This window comes from Scylla paramamosain, chromosome 8, assembly GCF_035594125.1.
Source record: "Scylla paramamosain isolate STU-SP2022 chromosome 8, ASM3559412v1, whole genome shotgun sequence".
Classification (NCBI taxonomy): domain Eukaryota; kingdom Metazoa; phylum Arthropoda; class Malacostraca; order Decapoda; family Portunidae; genus Scylla; species Scylla paramamosain.
The window spans coordinates 18,224,723-18,247,039 of record NC_087158.1 but is presented as its reverse complement, the minus strand read 5'-3'; the positions used below and the strand labels follow the sequence as shown (position 1 = coordinate 18,247,039).

The 22,317-nt window shown below is 38.6% G+C and overlaps 1 protein-coding gene across 4 annotated transcripts in view; it reads right to left on the bottom strand.

Moving 5' to 3' along the window:
* The window catches only part of LOC135102896 (uncharacterized), a 21,906-nt gene extending 271 nt beyond the window's left edge, over positions 1-21,635 (bottom strand). The window contains exons 1-10 of one of the 4 annotated variants that reach the window (XM_064008523.1): positions 20,869-21,049; positions 20,485-20,623; positions 18,889-19,777; positions 17,822-18,589; positions 17,246-17,304; positions 12,987-13,074; positions 11,079-12,588; positions 9,556-10,740; positions 8,134-9,169; positions 1-4,165 (exon numbers count right to left, since the gene is read on the bottom strand). The exon at positions 1-4,165 is cut by the window's left edge and continues 271 nt beyond it. In XM_064008523.1, the coding sequence (XP_063864593.1) occupies positions 3,004-4,165; positions 8,134-9,169; positions 9,556-10,740; positions 11,079-12,588; positions 12,987-13,074; positions 17,246-17,304; positions 17,822-18,589; positions 18,889-19,503 (6,423 nt within the window). In that variant the 5' untranslated portion in view covers positions 19,504-19,777; positions 20,485-20,623; positions 20,869-21,049 and the 3' untranslated portion in view covers positions 1-3,003. Of the gene's footprint in view, positions 4,166-8,133; positions 9,170-9,555; positions 10,741-11,078; positions 12,589-12,986; positions 13,075-17,245; positions 17,305-17,821; positions 18,590-18,888; positions 19,778-20,484; positions 20,624-20,868; positions 21,050-21,332 lie in introns of those variants that run through there. The other 3 variants (XM_064008524.1, XM_064008526.1, XM_064008527.1) reach the window with 3 other exon arrangements.
* Between the last annotated feature and the right edge of the window lie 682 nt (positions 21,636-22,317).

The window sequence follows — 22,317 nt, the reverse complement described above, 5'->3', positions numbered from 1 at the left end:
AACAAAAGGTTTAAATTTTTTTTTTTTTCATGTAGGAGGAGCACTGGCCAAGAACAATAGAAATATAATGAAATGGGAAAAAAAAAAAAAGGCCCACTGAGGTGCCAGTCCCCAAACAGAGTCAAAAGCGGTCATCAAAAATTAAATCATAAGTGTTTTGAACCTCCCTCTTGAAAGAGGTCAATAGTCAATAGGAAAAGTCAATAGGAAGGAGGAAATACAGAAGCAGGCCCCTGTACAGAGATGGCAATTTGGAGGGGTGAGAAAAACTGGTGGAAATTCAAAATGCATAACTTCATAGTTGTTTTTGCTAGAGATGAGATGTGAAGTTTAGATTATAAATAAAGGGCAGACTGAAGATGTTCAGTGCAGAAGAGGGGGACAGTTGAGTGTTATTGAAGAAGAGGGGATAGTTGCCTTGAAGGTTGTGTCAAGCTGATGGATGGAAGAATTAAGTTTTAAGGCACTGAACAATATTAAGTTTGCTCTGTCCCAATCAGAAATTACAGAAAGACCAGAAGTCAGGCATTCTGTGGCTTTCCTGCATGAACCGTTTACTTCCTGAAGGGTTGGATGTCAATGAAAAGGTGTGGAAAAGTGCAGGGTGGTATCATCAGCATAGGAGTGGACAGGACAAGAAGTTTGGTTTAGATCATTGATAAATAATAGGAAGAGAGTAGGTGACAGGTTTCACCACTGTTAATAGATTTAGGAGAAGAATGGTGACCATCTACCATATCAGCAATGGAACAGTCAGAAAGGAAACTTACGATGAAGTTACAGAGAGAGAGATAAAAGCCATAGGAGGGTAGTTTGGAAATCATAACTTTGTGCCAGACTCTATCAAAAGCCTTTTATATGTCTAAGGAAGCAGCAAAAGTTTCAACAAAATCTCTAAAAGGGGATAACCAAGACTCAGTAAGGAAAGCCAGAATATCTCCAGTAGAGCAGCCTTGACAGAACCCATGCTGGTGATCATATAGAATGTTGTGAAGTGATAGATGTTTAAGAATCTTCCTGTTGAGGATAGATTCAAAAACTTTAGATAGGCAGGAAATTAAACCAATAAGATGATAGTTTGAGGGATTAGAATAGCCACTCTTTTTAGGAACAGGCTGAATGTAGGCAAACTTCCAGCGAGAAGGAAAGGTAAATGTTGATAGACAGAGTTGAGAGAGTTTGACTAGGCAAGGTGCAAGCATGGAGGCACAGTTTTGGAGAGCAATAGGAGGCACCCCATCAGGTCCATAAGCCTTCCAAGGATTTACACCAGCAAGGGTATGGAAAACATCACTGTGAAGGATCTTAATGGATAGCATCAAGTAGTCAGAGGGTGGAGAAGAGGGAGGAACAAGCCTTGAATCATCCAAGGTAAAGCAAAGATATGAGCAAAGGATTCAGCTTTAGAAATAGACAAAATGGCAGTGGTGCCATCTGGTTAAAATAAAGGAGGGAAAGATGAAGAAGCAGAGTTATTGGAGATGTTTTTTGGCTGGGTGCCAGAAGTCATAAGGGGTGTTAGATCTTGAAAGATTTAGACACTTTCTATTAATGAAGAACAGGCACTTGTTTAGGTCATGCTGATATAGGTTGGTCCAGTTGCACAAAGCCTGTGTTAACTTGTACTGTATAGGAAATGAATGGGTCCAGCTTGACTACTTTTACAGTTTTTATGTGTGTGTACATATATAGACCTTATTAATATGATATAGAACTAAATTTTGATGTGTAAACAAAATTTTATTTAATTTTTTTTAAATGCCAACACTTCAGGTATGCCACTTCACCACCTGGCCCCCAACTCCTTTTCCCCCTCTCACTTCATTCTGCGATAAACTAAGAGACTATTTTGCTTTTTTGTGAAGCATTGTAGAAAAAAATATATGAAAGATGAAGTACAGTGAAAAATATACAAATGATGATGGAAAGGTGTAGTGGCAGTTCCCCCCCATGCTACCTGAGGGGGAGCCATCCTTCACATCCCACAGTGCACAGTCCACATCATGCTTTCCATTACATTGCTGCATCATAATTTATTCCCTATGATATAAAACTTAAATCTAACAAATAAAGAGAATCAACTTAAACTTCCTGATATGTACAAGTAATTTTTAGGGCATTACCATTTGTTGTAATGTCTCTTCTTTGGCACCCTGCACCTCCTTAGTGTACTCCAGCACTTCACTGTTACAATAAGTTACATCAAGCCACCTACATGAAAAGTTCCTTCAAACTGAAATTATGAAATTTGAAACATTATCTGAGAGTTTGTACAGCTAACAAATACTGGATCCTAAGAAACCTTTGGTACAGTCAAGAAGTAATGAAACCCCTGTATTGCTATGCAGAATTTGTATCACATTTCCAAAACTATATTGTACAAAAAAAAAAAAAACTTAACTACATTAGTTTGCACTTGTGTATAATTCAGGTCTTATGATTTTTGCTTGGCACAGATCTGGCCAGTCCAAGATAGAGCCAAACACACACTTCCTAAGGCTTATATGCTTGGAAATCTCCCACTGGAATGAATATTGAACATACAAAAATATGAATCCTGTCAATTTCTTCTAAAATTTGAAAAGCAAATTAAGAAAATATAGCTTATAGTATATTTGAGCATATGTGAAAACTCAGTTAAAAACAGCCAGTATATTAATACAGTACATCCCATCTTAATGGTAACAGTCTGACACATCCTCTTCCTCTTTCTTGGAATGATCACAAGACCAAATGCATAGAATCTCAAAACACTCCATCACTCCTGCCTTGTGATACATGACAAAACTGTAGACCAACAAAACAATCTTCAAACCATAATAACAAAGCAGATGACACCAACAATAAATAAATTCTACTCTCACTCATGACACTGTATCTGTTACAGATTTCATTACTTTTAATTTCTTCATATACTTTGTGTGTGTGTGTGTGTGTGTGTGTGTGTGTGTGTGTGTGTGTGTGTGTGTGTGTGTGTGTGAGACTGGGTGGATGGGGCTCATGTTATTTACTAGGATCTGGTGAGGTTGGTGGCTGGGTCTGGATGGCCAAATTGAAGTGTTGTGAGGACACTGACAGAAACAGTTCATTCAGCATGCTCCTGGATGGGTTATGCACACCCTTGCTGGCTAGGGTGTTCCTGATGAACTGCAGGACATGGGTCATGTCCTGGTGGGCGGTGGCCTTGGCAATACTGGGGATGTCCAGGCCCCACACCACCTTGATGGTCTTCAGGCTTGTGGTCACATTCTCCAGGAGTTCAATGGTGTTCTTAACACATCTGAGTAGTTTGTTCTTGTATGCCCCTCTGGCTTTTTCACTCAAAAGCATCAACTTCTCAGTGCACTTTTTCAATACCTCCACATTGTCTTTCTTGGCCAAGATGTTAAGGGCCTCTTCTGAGTCAACCTCCTTGTCCAGCACAGCCTTGATGATTGGTACCACTGCTGGGGCAAGGCTGTCCAGGGACCTGCCAAGCTCAGACAGCAAGGCAAAGCTGCTCAGGATCAGGTGAACCCTCTTCTTGGTGTCACTTGTCATCACTTTATCCATGTCAAGCTGAAGAGCCTGCCACTTTAGTTCAGAGCTCATTGTTCCAGGATTGATCTCAGACAGGAGTTGCTTGAACTGCATCATGTCAGTCTCACAAGACTCAAAGTCACTGGAATGTTTGGGGTTTGTCTTTGGAGACCTGTTTACAGAGAGTGGTGATGACTCACTCTTTTTGTGACAAACACTCAACAATGGCTGGGGGTTGGAGCTGTAACTCTGAAACTTTTGATTCTCTTTATCACTTTCATCTCTCTTCATCTGCTTGGGTTGATCCTCCCTAGTACTGTTACTACTGCTGCTGTTCTTGCTGTTGCTTTCTATGACTCTGAATTGCTCAACTAGTTCTTTCTTGCTTTTCTCCCAATCTTCATGGAGTTGTTTCCCCACAGTGTCCTCCCAAAACTCTCCCCAGGATCTCTCATGGTGCTCTTCATCATGTTCCTTTCCTTCATGTTGTTTCTTGTAGGACTTGAGGAATTCAGCGTGCTTAGCCTCATAGTCAGGGTGGACCTCTGGAACCTGCATGAAGGTCTGGAGGTTGACCTGGTAAGTCTGGTTGATGCCTTCCTCCAGCATCAAGAAGAGCTTCTTCATCTCCTGGTCTGAATCAAAGCTGGAGGGAAAGCAGGAAATGGTTTATAAATTGTATGCATCAATTCATATAACTTATAAATTTGAGTGTATTATATTCAGTAATGTTGCCTAGAAAATAATAAATGAATAAATAAAATAAAAGTAAATAAAACAGGTCTTACACTTGCACTACCAAGGATTTGATAAGGAGAAAATGTAGCATGGAAATTACAAAGTGTGACTGGTATTTGAAGACAGAATGTGGTGATTACTGGGAAAGGAACAGAGAATGAGGCATAAAATAAAAGCCTTGTTGCACAAATTTCTTTTATCTAATTTTATACAAAAAATCATCATTATTCAAAAGAACAGAAGGCACAAAGTGGTAAAAACTTGCAAACCTGATTTCAAATGTTCAATTTTTAGTTGTAATAAGTGGGATATTTTTCATCCCACCATGCAGGATGTGAATATTAACATGCTGCATATGTGGTACAATATAATTTTACTCAGACTAATTAAATTTTTGCCATAACTTTTCTTTTTGATTCCAAGATAAGTTTTTGTACAACTTCACATGAATTTCAGTATATGATATATAAAATAACAATTCCCTTTTGGTTCTTTAGCAATGTTGGTTAAGTTTTTTCGACTAAATCAGTAAAGTAATACATCCTTTTGCACTCACTTCATGAATAATGAATATAACTTGGTGGTTTATTAGACATGTGAATACTGGAACGATAATAAATGTATAATTAAATCCCATTGTGCTATTTAGGAATGTTGAATTCTCACAGATGTGAACTGATTGCCATTTTCCTTCTCATCCCATAAAAAAATTAAACTCATATTGTTTTGCTTGATAATAAAGGAAATAATCACTTTAACAATATTTCATCATATAAGTTAGTAATACTATTCATCTCAGAAATTAAATAAGGATCATAGATATTTCCTTTTAAAATATCAGATAATCAAAAGGCACTGATATATATATATATATATATATATATATATATATATATATATATATATATATATATATATATATATATATATATATATATATATATATATATATATATATATATATATATATATATATATATATATATATATATATATATATATATATATATATATATATATATATATATATATATATATATATATATATATGAACACAAATGGAAAAAAAAAAACTAAAATGAGTTACTGATTCACAGTTACCATTGAATATTGTGGACCATGTACTGCCATTTTCATGTATGACATTTCTGGAAGCACTGCTTACTTTTGCTGAGAGGAAGTGGCACTTGACACACAGAAGAGATCCAGTCAGTATGTACTTCTTTGGCTTTTGTGCTGCAGAGAATGCCCTCTTCCTCTCTATTAGTCTCGCTGCCAGGAGACCCTCAGTATATTGAATCTTGAATTCTTTCAGTGTGATGTCCTTCTGTAGTGCTTTGTAGAGCAGGTATGAATTTTACAACTGCTGCGTCTAGAAAATAGAAAAGTATATGATGCCACCATTTTTTGCTGCAGCGATCCAGTTTATAGCTTGCCATTAGCTGATCAGACTTATCTATGGAGTTCATGTTCTTGTTGTACTCCATGATAGATACAGGGCAGGGATACAGTTTTCTTGTACCATCTTTTTTTCTTTTCTTGCTCCTTCAGACATTTCTTTTAGATCATGGAAATTTGTTAGGAATACATCCTTCTTGTCAAGCCATTTAATTGCACTAATTTCAGTGTTACTTGTGAATGTTTTTGAGTCTCCATGACTCATGGTCTTGCTTGATTTGAATGCTGGTAGATCTCCCTGCAAGGGCTTCACTGTACTACAAGCATTCACTCCTTTTTCTTTTAGCTTTTTCATCAAATCTGCATTAGTGAAGTAGTTGTCAGAGAAAACTTTCTGGTCCTTTCCTTCTAGATCTCCTACTAGTGAGCTCACTACTTTTGCAACAAGATCTTTTGAAACTTTTTCCTGTTTTTCCAGTGTAAATGTCAAATCTCAAACAATTGTCCAATTGATCTGCCAGCATCCATATTTTATATCCTTTTCATAGGCTTCTTTAGGAGGTACTGCTCCACTGAGGAATGCCCTTTGAATTTGATTATTGATTCATCTACAGCAACCTTACAGCTGGGGAAGAAGTGTCTTTCAAATTTTTCTTGCATAGCATTCAAGAATGGATGAACCTTGTAGAGTTTGACATACTCAGGTTTTTTTTTTTTTATTGTCTGGAATTGGAGTGTCATTTAGGTGAATATTGCCGAAGAGCGATCCAAATCTATTCACTGGCATTAGATTACTGATGAAGTCATTATGTAAGCAGGGCGTGCTACTCCAGCAGTCATGATACCTTGGAAGCCTCACAATCCCCATTAGTGGCTTTATTCCAATGAATTTTTTATTCTATTTTCATCAGTTGGCTTGTAATATTCCAATGAATTTTTTATTTTATTTTCATCAGTTGCTTTGTAAGTTTTTTCTATTTGCTATGCATAAAGATTTGTCTGCAAAACAATATCTTTAATGACTTCTTTCAATATGAATTTGGAGCATATGTCATGAGGAGTGGGGTTTTCAAGGACCAAAATTTCTTGACTAGGTCCTGTTCTTAAGGTAAATTCACTGGCTGGAGAAGGGCACCTTGTTTTCCTCCACAATATCTTTCCAGATGAATTGGCATGAACATTAGGAGATAGATCACGATTTCCAAATCCATCATCATTATCTTTATTTTCATCAGAACTATTGTATTCTGTTAATTTCCTCTTCCTGCAAGAATTCTGTGTCATCATCACCATCTCCATCACTAACATCTGATTCGGGGTCTGATGGATTGTCTTCAAGTTGACAAGTTATTTCCTCCTCCCATAGGCACCTTCTTCTTAGCATTTTCCTGCAGTGGCAGAAAACCTAACACACACACAAACACACACACACACACACACACACAGAAAAAAAGTAACGCATACAATATTGCCATTTTCATTATTGCAAACAACAAAGAAAAATTATTTAGAGAGACTTACACGGTGAGATAATTTTCGTCCCACCTTAAAAAGTAGTATATCTCCATTCTTTATTACATTTGGCATATTCTACCTATATACATTATATCATCAGCAACAGGGAAATATAACACAGTAAGACTGTTACCTTACAAAAAATATGAGATTACAAGGAAAAATGTCAGAGTGAAATAATCATCCCCTGCAGTTTCCCGGCGTCCACTGAAAAAAGAGAAGGCAACACTGCTATAGTGTTACTGTGCGCATGCCCTCTAAAACCTCTCTCAACCTTCCTCAAGGTGTGTTGAGATATAAAGCTCTGTGCTTCTTCTCACAGATAAGTGGGATACTATATATCCCACTGTGCTGTTTAATACCACAAAAAGATGGGACAATTTGTGAACTGTGATGTCCCAAAGGGGTAAGAGTGAAAATAAATGCATATATGAGCTAGATGACTGGCATAGATGTTAAATACCCAACAGTCTGCTGTCTCGTGATAAGTGATAATGGAGAACAAAAAGTTAAGGAGTATGAGAGAGAGAGAGAGAGAGAGAGAGAGAGAGAGAGAGAGAGAGAGAGAGAGAGAGAGAGAGAGAGAGAGAGAGAGAGAGAGAGAGAGAGAGAGAGAGAGAGAGAGAGAGAGAGAGAGAGACTAATGGACAAGCAAAGACAAAAAATAAATCTTAACAAATAAAAACCATAAAAAAAATAAAATAAAATGAATAAATAAAATAAAAAAAAAAACTTCTCTTGGTAACAAGTAAAGAAAATTCACAAAAAACTCTTCTCTTAATAACACGAAAACAAAACTAATTAAAACTTCTCTTAATAATAAGTAATATATATATATATATATATATATATATATATATATATATATATATATATATATATATATATATATATATATATATATATATATATATATATATATATATATATATATATATATAAAACTATAAACTTCTATCATACCTGCTGTTGTATGAGGAACATGAAGGAGCTGGTGAATCTTGGCCAGAGGATGACAACTTCCTTTTCCTGTTGGGTAAACATGTCACCTCAACATCCCCCTCAGTCTTGGATCCCCTGAGAGGAGTGCCCACAACAACCTCCTTTGTGATCTGGTCTTCCCCTCCAGCACCACCCTCAGGCTCGCACTCAAAGATGTCAGAGTCGTCAGAGAGATTGAAGATGTACTCCTGCTCCCCACTATCTACATCCAAGGGCACTGTCTCTATGGAGTCAGGATTACTTGCCACTTCAAAATCAGATAAGTGGTCTCCCTGGCTTGGAACATTTTCATCCATGTTAGTTTTATGCCTTTGTTTTTCATCATGTTCTTTTGGGTAACTTTCTTCAGTGCTCTGTTTTGGGGAGGTTTGTTCAATGTCTTGCTTAGGGATACTTTGTTCAACTGATGGTTTGAGGTCACTGTTCTCTGTGTCCTGTTTGGTATTGCTTTCCCTTACATCATAATTAGGACCATGTTGTTCAGTGTTCTGTTTGGGGCCACTTTCATTTAAGTCTTCTTTAAGTCTTTTTTCTGTGAGTTCACTTCCATCCAAGTCTTTTCTGGGGATCCTTTGTTCAATGTTCTGTTTGGACCCACTTTCTTCTAAGTCTTCTTTGGGACCACTTTCATCCACATCCTGTTTACAACAACTTTCTTGCATGTTCCGTTCTAAGACACTTGCATCTATATCTTCCCACAGTCCATCCCTTGCCAGAGTATCAGAAGCATCATCCTCACAGTGGCTACTTTCAAGTTCCTCTGATTTAGGGACCCATGTTAAGGCAGTGCTGCTGTTGCCAGGTTCTGTTAGGGAACCCTCTGTCTTTCGGATGTGGGTCTGGCTCTGAGCCAGTGTTCCTGAGGCAGCAGCAGTGTCCTCAAGATAGTTGCTCAGGTGATCTCTCTCTGGAAACCCAATGTTCTTGTCCTCATCAGTTTGAGACAAGATGATCCATGCATCTTTTTCAAGGTTGCTCAACTGCCTGTCTCCACCACCTGCAATGTCAGATGTTGGTGATTTTGATGAGACATATGCACAGGGTCCTTCCTTCATTCATCCCTCTCATGTGTTCAGCTCTTCATATAATAAGCTGTTAAGATATTCTCAAATATGATTCTGTAGCAATGATGCAGCTTAACTACACACACACACACACACACACACACACACACACACACACACACACACACACACACACACACACACAGATAGGCATTACAGTAAAAATGCACAAGTACAGTATTGATAACATGCCTCACTACTTCATAATGGAAGAAACAATAAATATAATCTGATAATACTTACACAACCCTCCACCTTTTTTCACAGAAAAATCTGAGATGCATTTTTTTTACTTCAATCCCCAAGTGTAGAAACTCACCTCCTTCAACTTTCCTGACAGACCACAGAACTTCCTCAGACCTTCCCATGTCTTCAAACTCCTCTGACTTGATAACGTCTTGAAATTGCTCCATCTTCACAATGCTTTGGTCTTCCTCCATCTTGACAATGACCTGGTCTTTCTTTGTCATCTGAAGTTGTTCACTTTCCTCTAACCCCCGGATTTCTGGACATTTTTCTGTCTTGATAGTAACCTGATCTTTAATTGGTATGGGAGACTTGTGAACTTTCTTTATATTAACTTGATAATTTCCCCCTGTGGAAGTCTCTCGATCTTTTCCATCCATGGGAGTTTCTTTATCTTTTTCTGTCTTAGTGATAACATGACATTTTCCTTGTATGAGAATCTCCTGACCTTCCTCTTTCTTATTTTTTCTTGGCTCAGAAGTCTCTTGACATATTCTTTGCTTGGAAGTCTCCTGACCTTGCTTGGAACTCTGCTGACCTTCCTTTTGCCTGGAAGCTCTCACATGTTTTCTTCCCCTAGAAGCCTTCATATTTCTCCCTTGCTTGGCAATCTCCTGAACTTTGCCTTGCTTTGCACTGGCTTTCCCTTTTTTTATCCTACAAACCTCCTGATCCTTCTCTATTCTGGGAGGCTGCTGACCTTTCTCTGGTTTGGCAGTCTCTTGACATATCTTTTTTCTGGGTGGCTGTAGACTCTTGTCAGTCTCATCATGCCACTGTCTTTTCTCCATTGTGGGAAGAACTTTCTTTTTCCTTGGAGTCTTCTGACCTTTCTTATTTCCTTGTAAATCCTCATCCTCACCAGTCTTTTTCTCCTGCCTCTCTTCTATCATGGGTGTGGTGTGATCTCTCTTTGTCTTGTGGGGCAGCTGTTCCTTCTCTTTCACAACATGCCACTGCTTCTGTGCTCCACTCCACATCACAGCTCCCTTGTTCTGCTGCTGCTGCCTTGGGATTCTTTCTGGTTCATGCTGCATTCCCTGCCCAGCTGCTGCCTGTGTCTGTGCTGGTGGTGTGCTCATGGCCTGAAAGGAGCACGTTGGGACTGATGCCAAGGTTACTGATGACGATGATGATGATGATGATGATGATGCTGCTGCTGCTGCTGCTGCTGCTGCTGCTGCTGTTGCTGCTGCTGTTGTTGTTGCCACCATGGCTTCTGTAACCTCCATCATGTCTTCCTCCCCAGATGAGAACTCTGAAAATTTTAAGTGCTAAGGTTAGACTTGTTTAGGTGTTCATTATGTATTTAATATGTAACCGTGGTTCAAGTATTTCATGAGCACAATGGAAGTCAATAAAGTCATCACTGTGAGGTGTTTGACTGATAATGCCTATTATCAGAAACCCTCCTGTCCATAAATGAAGCTAGTGAATGATAATCTACACTATTCTCACATTTCATTCACATTCACTTGTCAAATTTTAGTAATATTAATTTATATAGGATCTTTTAAGTCTTTTCTTTTCATCTATTTTGCAAGCTTCAACTGGATGATTCAAGTATTACTCAGAGATGCATCACCGCTCACTCACCTGCATCGCTGAACACTGCATCACTCTCACCAATGTTGGTGGTAGTGGCAAAGTGAACCAGAAGTTCTCCTAGAGTCTTGATCCAGTCTTGATTGGAGTTAGATGTTGAGTAGAGCTGCAGGATTCTCTTTGGCACAGAATAGTGTTCTAGGTAAGGTTCCAGCATCTCCAACCAAGCCTTCTTCAAAAGTGAATAAGAACTTCTCCACTTTTTGGGTTTCCCATTTACCATGGCTATTTTCCCAAAACTGTCATACATGGCATGCAGGGTTTGGTGACTTTCTTGTAAATCTGGTCGCATCAGGAAAACAGGAGTCACAGGAGGCAAAAACACAGCTGACTCCTCCCCAAGTTTATCAATCAAAGAATCAAAAAAGATTTTTACTTTAGAGATGAAAACATCAACCTTCACCTTGATGTAAGATTGCAAGTTGGTAGCATTTTTATTGGATGGCATCTCTATGCCAAAGACTGGAATGGGGTCTTTGCACTTTACTGCTTCACATGCTGGGAGAGGTTTTGCAGCAATCAGATGAAGCACATCAGTGAGTATGACCCAAAGGGTGTTGTGAGGCCAAAGATTCTCATACTTAGTAATGAGAGTCTTCCCTGCCTCATCAAATGTCACTCTATGTGGCACCACATGTATTGACAACCTGTGGCATAGCTCATCAAGTTCAGCTGGCATTTGGTTTCCAACAACTACCACCTGCTTGAAACTGTAATCAGTCTTGTCAGGTTTGTCCTGCAGACTATAGGTCAAAGTTTGACCTCTATTTTTTGATGATTCAAGGAGAATTACATTTGACAACCTGGAAAGATATACAGACCTCTGAAGTCCACTGAGACCAGTAATAAAACTAGTGGAAGTCAAAGTTGATGATATCACATTCCTCATCATGTTATTCCATTCCTTGCCACATCTCTTGACATAATTGTTGGAGTGACTTGCATCAACCAGCCTCAAACTTTTGTCTTTGTATTCAGTAATGTACCTGCTCATCAGCTCTGCACATGTGCCTCCTTCTAGTTTCATGACAGTGTTCACCCACAGATCAAACATCTGCATATAAAATCTCCTTATAAAACAATAAGTGAGGGGTGAACAGAGACACAGACGGTATCTCATGGCAATGATATGTGACTGAGTGTGATTCCCTTTAAATGTGTCTGTCCCTAGTAATGCACTCGGCAAGGGAGGTGCCACCACTAATGTTGCCTTCTTTGGCAAGGCTTTCTCCAGGGCACTCTTGAAGTTCTTTATGGTAGACAATGCACTATGGATCTTCTGATACAAACTTCCTTTACTGTCCTCATCTATGATGCCTATGAGCTTCTTTTTACACTGTCTGGTTAAGCAGACACGGTTGTGTTCTCTCTCAACAAAGTTGTAGATGCCAAGACAGAGAATCCAGGTGATCTTCTTGTCCTTGGGAACTTTAGAGTAGTACCTCTGAACTACCTTGGCAATTCTCTCTGGAGAAAGTTTCACCTCAGTAATCAGACACATCTGAAAGAAGACTGCCACATTAGTACTCACTGGTTGACTCCTAACAAGACAAAGGAAGGCAAGATAAAACAAAAGCCATCACATGACAGTCACACTGCCTGGTTCACTTTGCCATATCCTCCACATAGTAGGTGCAAGTTAGTACATAAAACCTAGACAAAATAAATTTTATGTCTGTTGCTTAGAGTAGTACTGTTAATACCATTACTTACTATTGTTTTAACTGTGGTACAGACATTTTCAATATTTTCTGCTGACTCAGCATTGCAACATTCGGTTTTCTGATATTTGCTTCCTTTTCTTGCCCATTGATTGGTGTAGAATTACTCAAATATCACAAGGGCTACTAATCATAGCATGTAGCAAAACTTCAAGACAAGAGGTCACTCTGTACTCACCCTCTTCCTTGCCAATGGTGTCAGGTTGGTTCGGTACATCTGGTCTGCAAGCAAGACTACCTCATCGAGCTCCGTCTCTCTAGGTTGCCTGCAAAACAATACCAAGAGCTCATGTCTGCAGGCAGAATATATTACTTTTTCTTTCTTCTTTCTCTTAATAATTACAGTGTGATAAATGTGTATTTACCTAGCCAAAACTCATTTTTGTCCTGTCTCCATATCCATATTTATCCAGTTTCTCTTTAAACATGTGTACACTGTCTGCTGCAACCACCTCTTCCTTCAAATCATTCCAGATTTCAATAGTTCGATACAGGAAGTTGTATTTCTTGATGTCACTTGAACATCCACTCTTCTTTATTTTCTTCCCATGCCCCCCGTACATCTCTCTCCCTTCTCCATTTGTAGTATCAAATAATTTCTGTTTACTCTTTCTATATTGTTTACTAATTTATTCATTGTTATCAGGTCTCCTCTTTCTCTTCTCTCTTATAGTGTTGGTAATCTCATCTCTTCAAGCCTTTTTTCATAGCTTAAGTCTTTCAACTGTGGTACCATCTTTGTTGCTGTCCTCTGTATTTTTGCAGTTTCTTTATACATTTGTTTCTATGTGGAGCCCAAACTACTGCTGCATATTCCATGCTTGTTATAATTTTCTTCACCAAATAGTTAAATGCCACCCTAATGTTTGTTAACGAGCTGTATATGGAGCCAAATATCCCGTTTATGTGCCTTTCAGCTTCAGTTAATAGTGTGTCCTGAATCATTACTCAAAAAACTTTTTCTTCATTACTTTTCATTATTATTTTTCCTATTCTATAATCCCATGAAGGTCTCTTTTTACTATTTCCTATTTCCAACATGTGGCATTTTCTGGCATTAAATACTAGTTTCTATCGTTGTTTTCATGTATGTATCTTGTCAATATCCTTTTGCAACTCCTTGCAGTTATTTTCATTCTTTATTATTTTCATTATTTTTTGCATCATCAGCACAAAGATTTAAATAACTGTTTGGATCCTCTGTCATATAATTTACATCTATTTGAAACATAATACGTTGCCAACACCAATCCTTGCAGTACCCAACTTGTCACTTCATGCCAACTTGAATTAGTGCCTCTGATTACTGTTGTCATTTCCCTCCCTTGTAAATAATCATTCATCCATCTCATTGTTCCTCCCTTTAATCCTCCTCTATTCTCGAACTTCCACATAAGAGTTTTGTGGGGAACTTTATCAAATGCTTTTTTGAGATGCAGGTATACATCAACCCATCCATCCCTTTCTTGCACTCCATCCATTACTCTTGTATAAAAACTCAGTAGATTTGTGACAAAGGATCTCCCTTTCCTGAATCCAAATTGCTTTTCTGTAATTACCTTATCATTCTAAATGTTGTTGCTTACAATATTTATTAGTGACAATGGTCCATAATTTAAAGGTTCCATTTTATTTCCCCTTTGTATATTGACACTATATTAGCCCTTGGTACTTTTCCTTCTTTTAACAAGATGTTGATTATATCGCATTTGGGTTCTCCATTTGTTCTCTGCATTCTTTTAATATCCATCCATTTACTTTACCTGATCCCAAAGCTTTTCTAACATCCAATAGTTTCATGATTTCTTGTCTCTTTACATGTATCTCCTGTATTCGCTCATTCTGTGATACCATTTTCGGTGCCACTAAATCTGTTTTTCTTTGTAAACACATTGAAAACTCTCATTCATTAGTTTATTAATCTCCTCAGTAGTTTCATAAATTCTTCCTTTTTAACTTGTTCATGCCATCCTTATGTTTCATTTTCCAATTTATATATCTGTAAAGGAGTTTGGGTTCTTACATTTTCTTACTAGGTCACTTTCAAAATTTCTTTCTTCTCCTCTTCTTATACCATATTCATTCCTTGACTTTCTGTATTCTTCTCTAGTATTTCCCTTCAGTTGTTAATTTTCTTCTATGTCCTGTTCTTTTTCTTTTTGCTTTGACACACATGGCATTATACCATTCATGCTTCCTGATTTTCACTTTATAACTTGGCATAAACTGATGAACCCTTCTCTATACTTGATCAAAAATATCTCATATTTTCTTGCACTACTTTACCTTCAAATAGCTCTTTCCAGTTAATTTTTCTGTGAAATTTATTAAGCTCTGCAAAGTTTGCCTTGGCATAGTTCCATCTTCCATTTCTGTATTCTTTCCTGTACAACACTTTTTCCTTATGTAGTACTATTTCTGTTGTCACATGATCACTTCTTCCCATTGGACTCAATGTATACTCAGTCTATTTTCTGGGTTTTTTGTAAACACTTAAGTCCAACTGTGATGGTTCTTCTCTTCATCTTGTAAGTTCATTCACCCACTGTCTCACTGTAATCACCATCATGGATTGCTTAAGTTCTTTGCTCCATGACCAAACATCTTTCTTTCATTTCCATCTCCTCCTAGTTAATTCCCTTAGTGTTGAAGTTGCCTACTAAGAGCACTTATTACTTTTCCTTATAATTTCCTCTATACTATTTTTTTTGTTTCTTGTTGCATTATATATATATATATATATATATATATATATATATATATATATATATATATATATATATATATATATATATATATATATATATATATATATATATATATATATATATATATAGGTCTCCCATGTATTAGTTTTTGGTGGCATGGACATCACAACAACTTTCCTTTTTTCATTTCCTTTGATCTTAATCACAACACTTGTTTCTGTCATTCCATCACCACATTCCACTTCCTCAACAAAAGTGTCCTCTTTTACCAATATCACTCCTCCTCCTCCCTTTAGTTTTCTGTCTCTCCTCCATGTGCTATATCTATATCCTTCCTTTGCAAATCTCAACCTTATTTCCTCTTATAGTATGGTTTCCGTTGAACACACCACATCTAGTTTATTCTTTAGGTAGTAATTAAGTTCAAATAGGCTTGACACCAAACCACCAACATTTATATACAAATTTTTAAACTTTTGCTTGGTGATCTTCCAAGGCATCTTTGTGCCAACATTTCATGTCCACAACTTTCCAAATGAATTTCCTTCCTTGTTCTTGTATTCTCAACTCATTTTTTTGACTGGGCCTCTACTCTCAACTCTTTCAGTTTACTTCTCTCCCCTTCATTCATGTCTATTTTTATCCTTATTTCCTTCATTCCTTCTAGTTTTGCCAACTCTCCTGTTCTTTGCGGGACATGTTACACTGCTGTTTGTGACATGAATCTCATTTTCATTGGTCTTGTTCCATTTTCGCGATATTTTCCAATTCTGTAAGCCTCTTCAATTCGTATGACTATTCCCTCTCCATCCTCCACCACTTCTGCTATAATTTCCTTAGCCGTTTTCACTTCTCTCTAACTATTTTCATGGGTAGGTTCTTGACCCCAAATACCACCACACACATCTTTCTCTGTACTGTGTCTCTCACAAGTTTGTTTTTTTCCTTTATTATTTTAATCACTTTCTTTTTCTTATCCTCATTATTTTCATGTTGCTGTTGCCTTATTATCTGCTTCACATCCACCTTCTGTTGTTGTTCTCTTTCTCTTCTTTCTAACTTTTGACTTCCTCTGTCACTAACTCTTTCACTTCTCCAATCTTAACCTCTTTCTTGTACAGCTTTCTTTAACTCCTTGTTCTCCTCCTTTAGTTTCTTGATTTCTTCACAGTACTTCTTGTTTAAGTCCACTATTTTTACTACCTCTTCTTTCAGTTCCTTGTTTTCTTTTTCTCTTTCCATCTCCCTCTTTTTTGTCTCTTTTATATCATTGGATGTCTTTTTTACATTATCACCACCCACCTCTCTTTCTTCCACACCTTTATCATCACTGCTAAGCTATGTATTTTTTCCTGTATTTTCATGTTTTCTTCTTCAATTTTTCACACTCACTTATTCGTATGTGCTACACTGATATCCTCTTCCTTAAATCTTTCGAAAACATTGGGATTTGTGCTGTGACACCATCTTCCCTCGTTGATGTCACTACCAATTATTTCTGCACCACACTCCTATTTCGCCCTTTCAGCCACTCCCCAATTAACACTTCACCTTCCCCTGCATCCACACCTCACACAAGTCCCTATTATGGAGACAGGACTCAAAACTTGGCCTATTTCACAACCAAATCTAGGCATAACCCTGGAGCTGTTGTTGATGCATCTGATCAGCTGGGTGGCTAGGGTGTGTGTGTGTGGAAGATGAGTATCATGAGAGACAGACCACTCACATGAAAGCCTCAGGTTTGTAGTTGCATTGCCTGGGAACCACTGCCACCACCTTCACCTCCTTTGGGGAAGAACATGACCATTACTCACCTCCCCAGTGTTATGGATCTCCTACGTTAACTTCAGCATGCACTTTTTTTTTCATGTTCTATTTATTTTGGTTCATGTATATTCACAGTAAATGCAGAACACAAATGTAACAATCTAAGGAAATGGTTTACGAGTGCAAAACTCTATGTTTACACTTCAGAACTTAAAACATGCTAAGCAAAATCATAATAAAAAATCTATAAGTCATAAGTAACATAATTCTCTAAGGGTGTAAACATGAATGTACCCTATCTGTTTCTGTTAAACTTAAGCTTCAGTTAGAGTTAAGAATGAAATGTGCAATTTTTCACATCTGAAAACTATAGCAATTCAATTATCAAAAGGCAGCTTGCCATAAATGTGTGATTGTTTTGACACACAGAGCACACCTGAATCTGACAGTGTAGCAGCATTCTGCTTCCCTCATTGACACAAACACAACAAAAACAAATATGACAAGCAGCCAGTCATCCAAAGGCTCCTTTTACCTCCTCGTCAGCAGTGGCTTGTGGCAGCTTCAGTGACTGTGATGCCTTTCTGGATCTGAGGAAGGTCTCTCTGAGCCTGGTCCTGATGGCCACACGTCGCTGCATCATGCACTCTCCCGTCAGGGTCACCCCATCAGCCTGGGTGGGGTGTGTGAAGTGCTGGCTGCTGTCTACTGCATCACTGGTGGTGAGCATGTCCACCAAGCTCCACTGAGGGAATCCCTTGGAGGCTGCATCTGTCTTGGCCCACCTGTTGAACTCCCTCAGGCCAGAGCACAGCTGGGCATAGAGGGCATCATGTCTGCTGCATGCAAGCTTCACCTGGTGGCCAGTTTGTGTGTAGTGCTTGGCTGCCTCATATCTTTCAGCACAGTTGATCCTGACTGGCAACACTCCAGTGAAGATCACGTCACAATTATTCATCTCTATGATGTTCTTCCTTAAGTTTTTTGCTTCACTGATGAGAAACTCATCTAGGCTTGGAGCTTTGAACTCTTGCAATGTGTAGTTATATAAAGGTTCTTTGCATTGAAAAAGGAAACACTTTTCATTGATAACTTGTCTCAAGGCAGACATTGTTCCACATAACATCACAAAGAGGGTGTTTTTTTGAAAAGCAGGCAGAGTCTTTGTGATTAAGTCAAAAGCATTCCCAAAATTCAATTTTGGATCATAAATCTGATGCACATTTGAGAAGGAAAAGGACCTCAAGTAAGCATCTTGTCTGTCAATCAGAAGCACAATTTTCTCAGGAAGAAACTGTGGCTCCTGCAATAAAAAGTTGTGAAAACATAAAACTGAAAATGGATATCTAAGTTGGTGAACACGCATGCACACACACTCGCAGGCATGCACACACGCACGCATGCATGCAAGCATGCACACATGCATGCACACACGGACGCACACATGCACGCACACACACACACGACTAATTTGTGACAGAAACATTATAAAGATCCTCTCTTGTTTTGTTCTAAGATTGGCTTTGACATCCAAAGTAATACAAAATAATTAGATACAAATACTAAAATAATGTTGTCTTAAAAAAAAGAATAAGAGCTTACTTGAACACTGAGAACCACCACATCAGGGGAACATTGTGGAACATCCAAATCCACAGCATCAGGGAAAAGTAGTGAGCAAGATGGTGAGGGACCTTCCTCTCTCTCTCCTTGTGTCTGTCCCTCACTAACACTTTCCATGGGCCACATCCCTCCGTGCCTGTCAGTGCAATCTGGTGGTGGTGTGGTGGTCACTGGGGAAACTGTGGCTTCCTGTGTCCTTGTGCTGGTGTCACTAGTGGTAAGTGTTCCCATTGTTGTTGTTGTGGTGGTGGCACAGGCAGTGGCAGTGGTGGTGATAGTGGTTGGAGTTTCATGATGCTTCTCTGCAGTAAGTATTGATGCTTCTCTCTTCTCTGAGGTAGACATGGATCTCTTACCATTTATCACTGATGAGAGTAATTCTCCTGAGGATGTGGTGGCTTCACCTGAACTGCCATCCCTTGAGATCAACTCCTCTGAGATCATGCTGACATGGATGTGACTGTCACAGTTTCCCAGAGTATGATGATCTTCAGCTCTTCCTGAGGTATGGCTCTTATTTCCTCCTGGACTGTGGCTTGTTTTTTCTGAAGTGTGGCTGGCACTCATCCTAGCAGTACCCACACTATGGTGCATTGCAGACTGTGCTTTTGCAAGAATACTCGTCACAGCTTCCTTGCTGCCTCACTACATTTGTCATCCCATTTGAAACTTACTGAAAATTATTTTACATTTAGTTCATGGATGACTTCACAGTGTTTCAAGATGCCACAGCCATCCCCAGTCTTAAAGAATGACTGGGTTTATTTATAAATCTGAGCTAAACACAAACTGTCCTGTAATTCTGTTGCTGCTATATTAACCTATTGTCTTGACAGATTCATTGCAGCTCTCCTCTGGTCACTGTCATCTGAAATATTAAGGAATAAAATTAGGGCAAACCAAAACCTTCATAAATGGATGACAAAACAAGAAAATTATAAGAATGACAAGGAGAGAAGCAGAGACAATGGTGGTCCACTGGTCTAACTGAAAGCCTTGGATATCCCTAATTCTTTCAGTGAGTTTTGTGTCTGAATGGAGGAAATGTGTATGTTACAGTTAAGTATAGATAATATCTCTAATACGCACTATTTCTCATGGTCTTAGTGATTCAGCCAAACTATGTGCTTTCCAGCACACAGAGGTCACACTTAACACTGCTGGGCCTGGTAGCACCATGAGGGGAATCACAGCATCACTATAGCTGCCTAAAAAAACAATGGGGCTGCACTGCCACTTTCTGGGCGATGTGCTGCACTATTGCCGACTACTGACAGGCTTTACGTATTGTCTCATGTAATGCTTTCTTTCAAGGATGGACTTTTCAACCATATAACCTTAAAACTCTATATTTGTGCTCTGTCTGAGACTTTGGCATGTTTTGCCCCTGCTGTGGTGCTGGTGTGGATGCCGAGGCAAGGGCACCAAGGTATACATTCCTTATCTGATGACCCTCCTCTCCGCCTCTCGCATACCACGAATAGTAAACCTATACATCTAGTGTGTCACATGACAGGAACTCGCAAAGCTGACTCAGACACGGGCAGCACTTAGAGTGTGTGAAGAGGGTCTTACGGGCACACGTGAGGGCAGCAGTGAAGGGTAGCAGGGCGTGCAAGCAAACCCGCCACACAACAACGGCGCCAGGCAGACGAAAGCCAACGAGTACAGTCTTGTCTCGCGCGTTTTCCAGCTGACCACCTTGTGTGCGACTCTGCAACGGCACCATCACTTAGCATCATATGCCTAAATGGGTTTTTTTTAATGTTAAGATATATTGCTGTTTGTGTTTCTTTATATTCCTTTGTGAATCTATAGAGAGTTTTTTTATATGAAGACCTGTTGCTGTTGTCTTCTGTATCCCTTTGTGACACATAAAGGCTTTTGATATGAAGACCTGTTGCTATTTATCCTCCTCTGCATTCCTTTGTAACTCATCGAGGTTTTTAGTATGAATACCTGTCAGTGTTTGTGTTCCTTTGTATTCCTTCTCAACTCAATCTGTAAACTACAGGGCTTCGTCCTCTCTGTGCAGGAATCCGGCGCCAGGTGTGTCGTCAACAACAAACTAATGAACAGAAGCCGCGGCGGAGTGCAACTGAAGGTGTGTGTGGTTACGTGTTCCTTGCATCACTGTTATCTTCCTTGGTGCGCGTGAAATAAATAAGAATAAATATAAGTCGAGACTAAAGATTGAATGCTGATTAAGAAATGACGAAATAAAGAAAGGAAGATGCAAAGAAAGGAAAATTAATAAAAAAAATCTACACTGTTCCATTGTAAACAAGAACCACATAATGCTTAACCATCACTAATACTACTTTTATTATTACTACTGTTACCACTACTGCTACTGCTGCTGCTGCTATCTATCTACCCCCTGTGATGTAGCCTGAATTGTATAATCGTCTTTACTAGCGTACCTTGTAACCTCGTTCCTTTCTGTAGTTAGTCTTCATATCAGAGCGGTGAATCACCTTTTTTTCTTTCTTCAGATTGTTTTTCTTACTTATACTTAGTGGCCGTCCTCGTCATGGCTTGGCTCGTGTTTGGAAATCCCGTGAGCTTTCTTAACGAATGTATCAAAGAGACAAGAGGATGATTATCTCATGAGTGTTTTTCTTAATGATGGTGCAGTCTACTTGTTAAACTCTCACTTGAATCAGTGAAACACTTTCAAAGAATGTTATATATCTTTTGTTATATCTTCCATTAGAGCATTGTTAGACTATCCCTTGAATCATGAAACACCCTTGGAAACTCAAGTAACTTCCCTTGCAAACTATTTCATTTCCCATTTCCTTGAACCACGAAACACCATTGAAAACACACACACACACACACACACACGCTCTCTCTCTCTCTCTCTCTCTCTCTCTCTCTCTCTCTCGTCTTAGACGTTCATTATCTATACCTTCATACGCTTCTAACTTAAAACTAATTATTATCTTCTACCTCTTTTCTTCCTCTCTCTTCTCTTTTCTTCTTTCTACTCCTCCTTATCATCCATCCATTTATCTATCTATCTAACTATCTATCTACGTGTCTGTCTGTCTGTCTGTCTGTCTGTACACACGTACTTTCTTGTACAATCTATATAGCTGTTTGTCTCCTTCTCCTACTTCAGTTGATCTATTTACATATCTGTTCATCTGTATGTCTATATGTCTATGCATATATCTACTTAACTATCTGCTATATATACCTATCTTCTCTTCCTCCTCCTCCTTACCATACCTGCCTATCTGTCTATCGTATTTATCTATGTCCTTCTGACTCTTCCCTTTTTTTTAAGCCAATCAACCCAACCTCCTCCTCCTCCTCCTCCTCCCTTCCTAATCCTCATTTCCCAGACAGAGCAATTAAAACGATTCGTGAATTCTTTTAGTGGTTCATGACGGTTCAGTT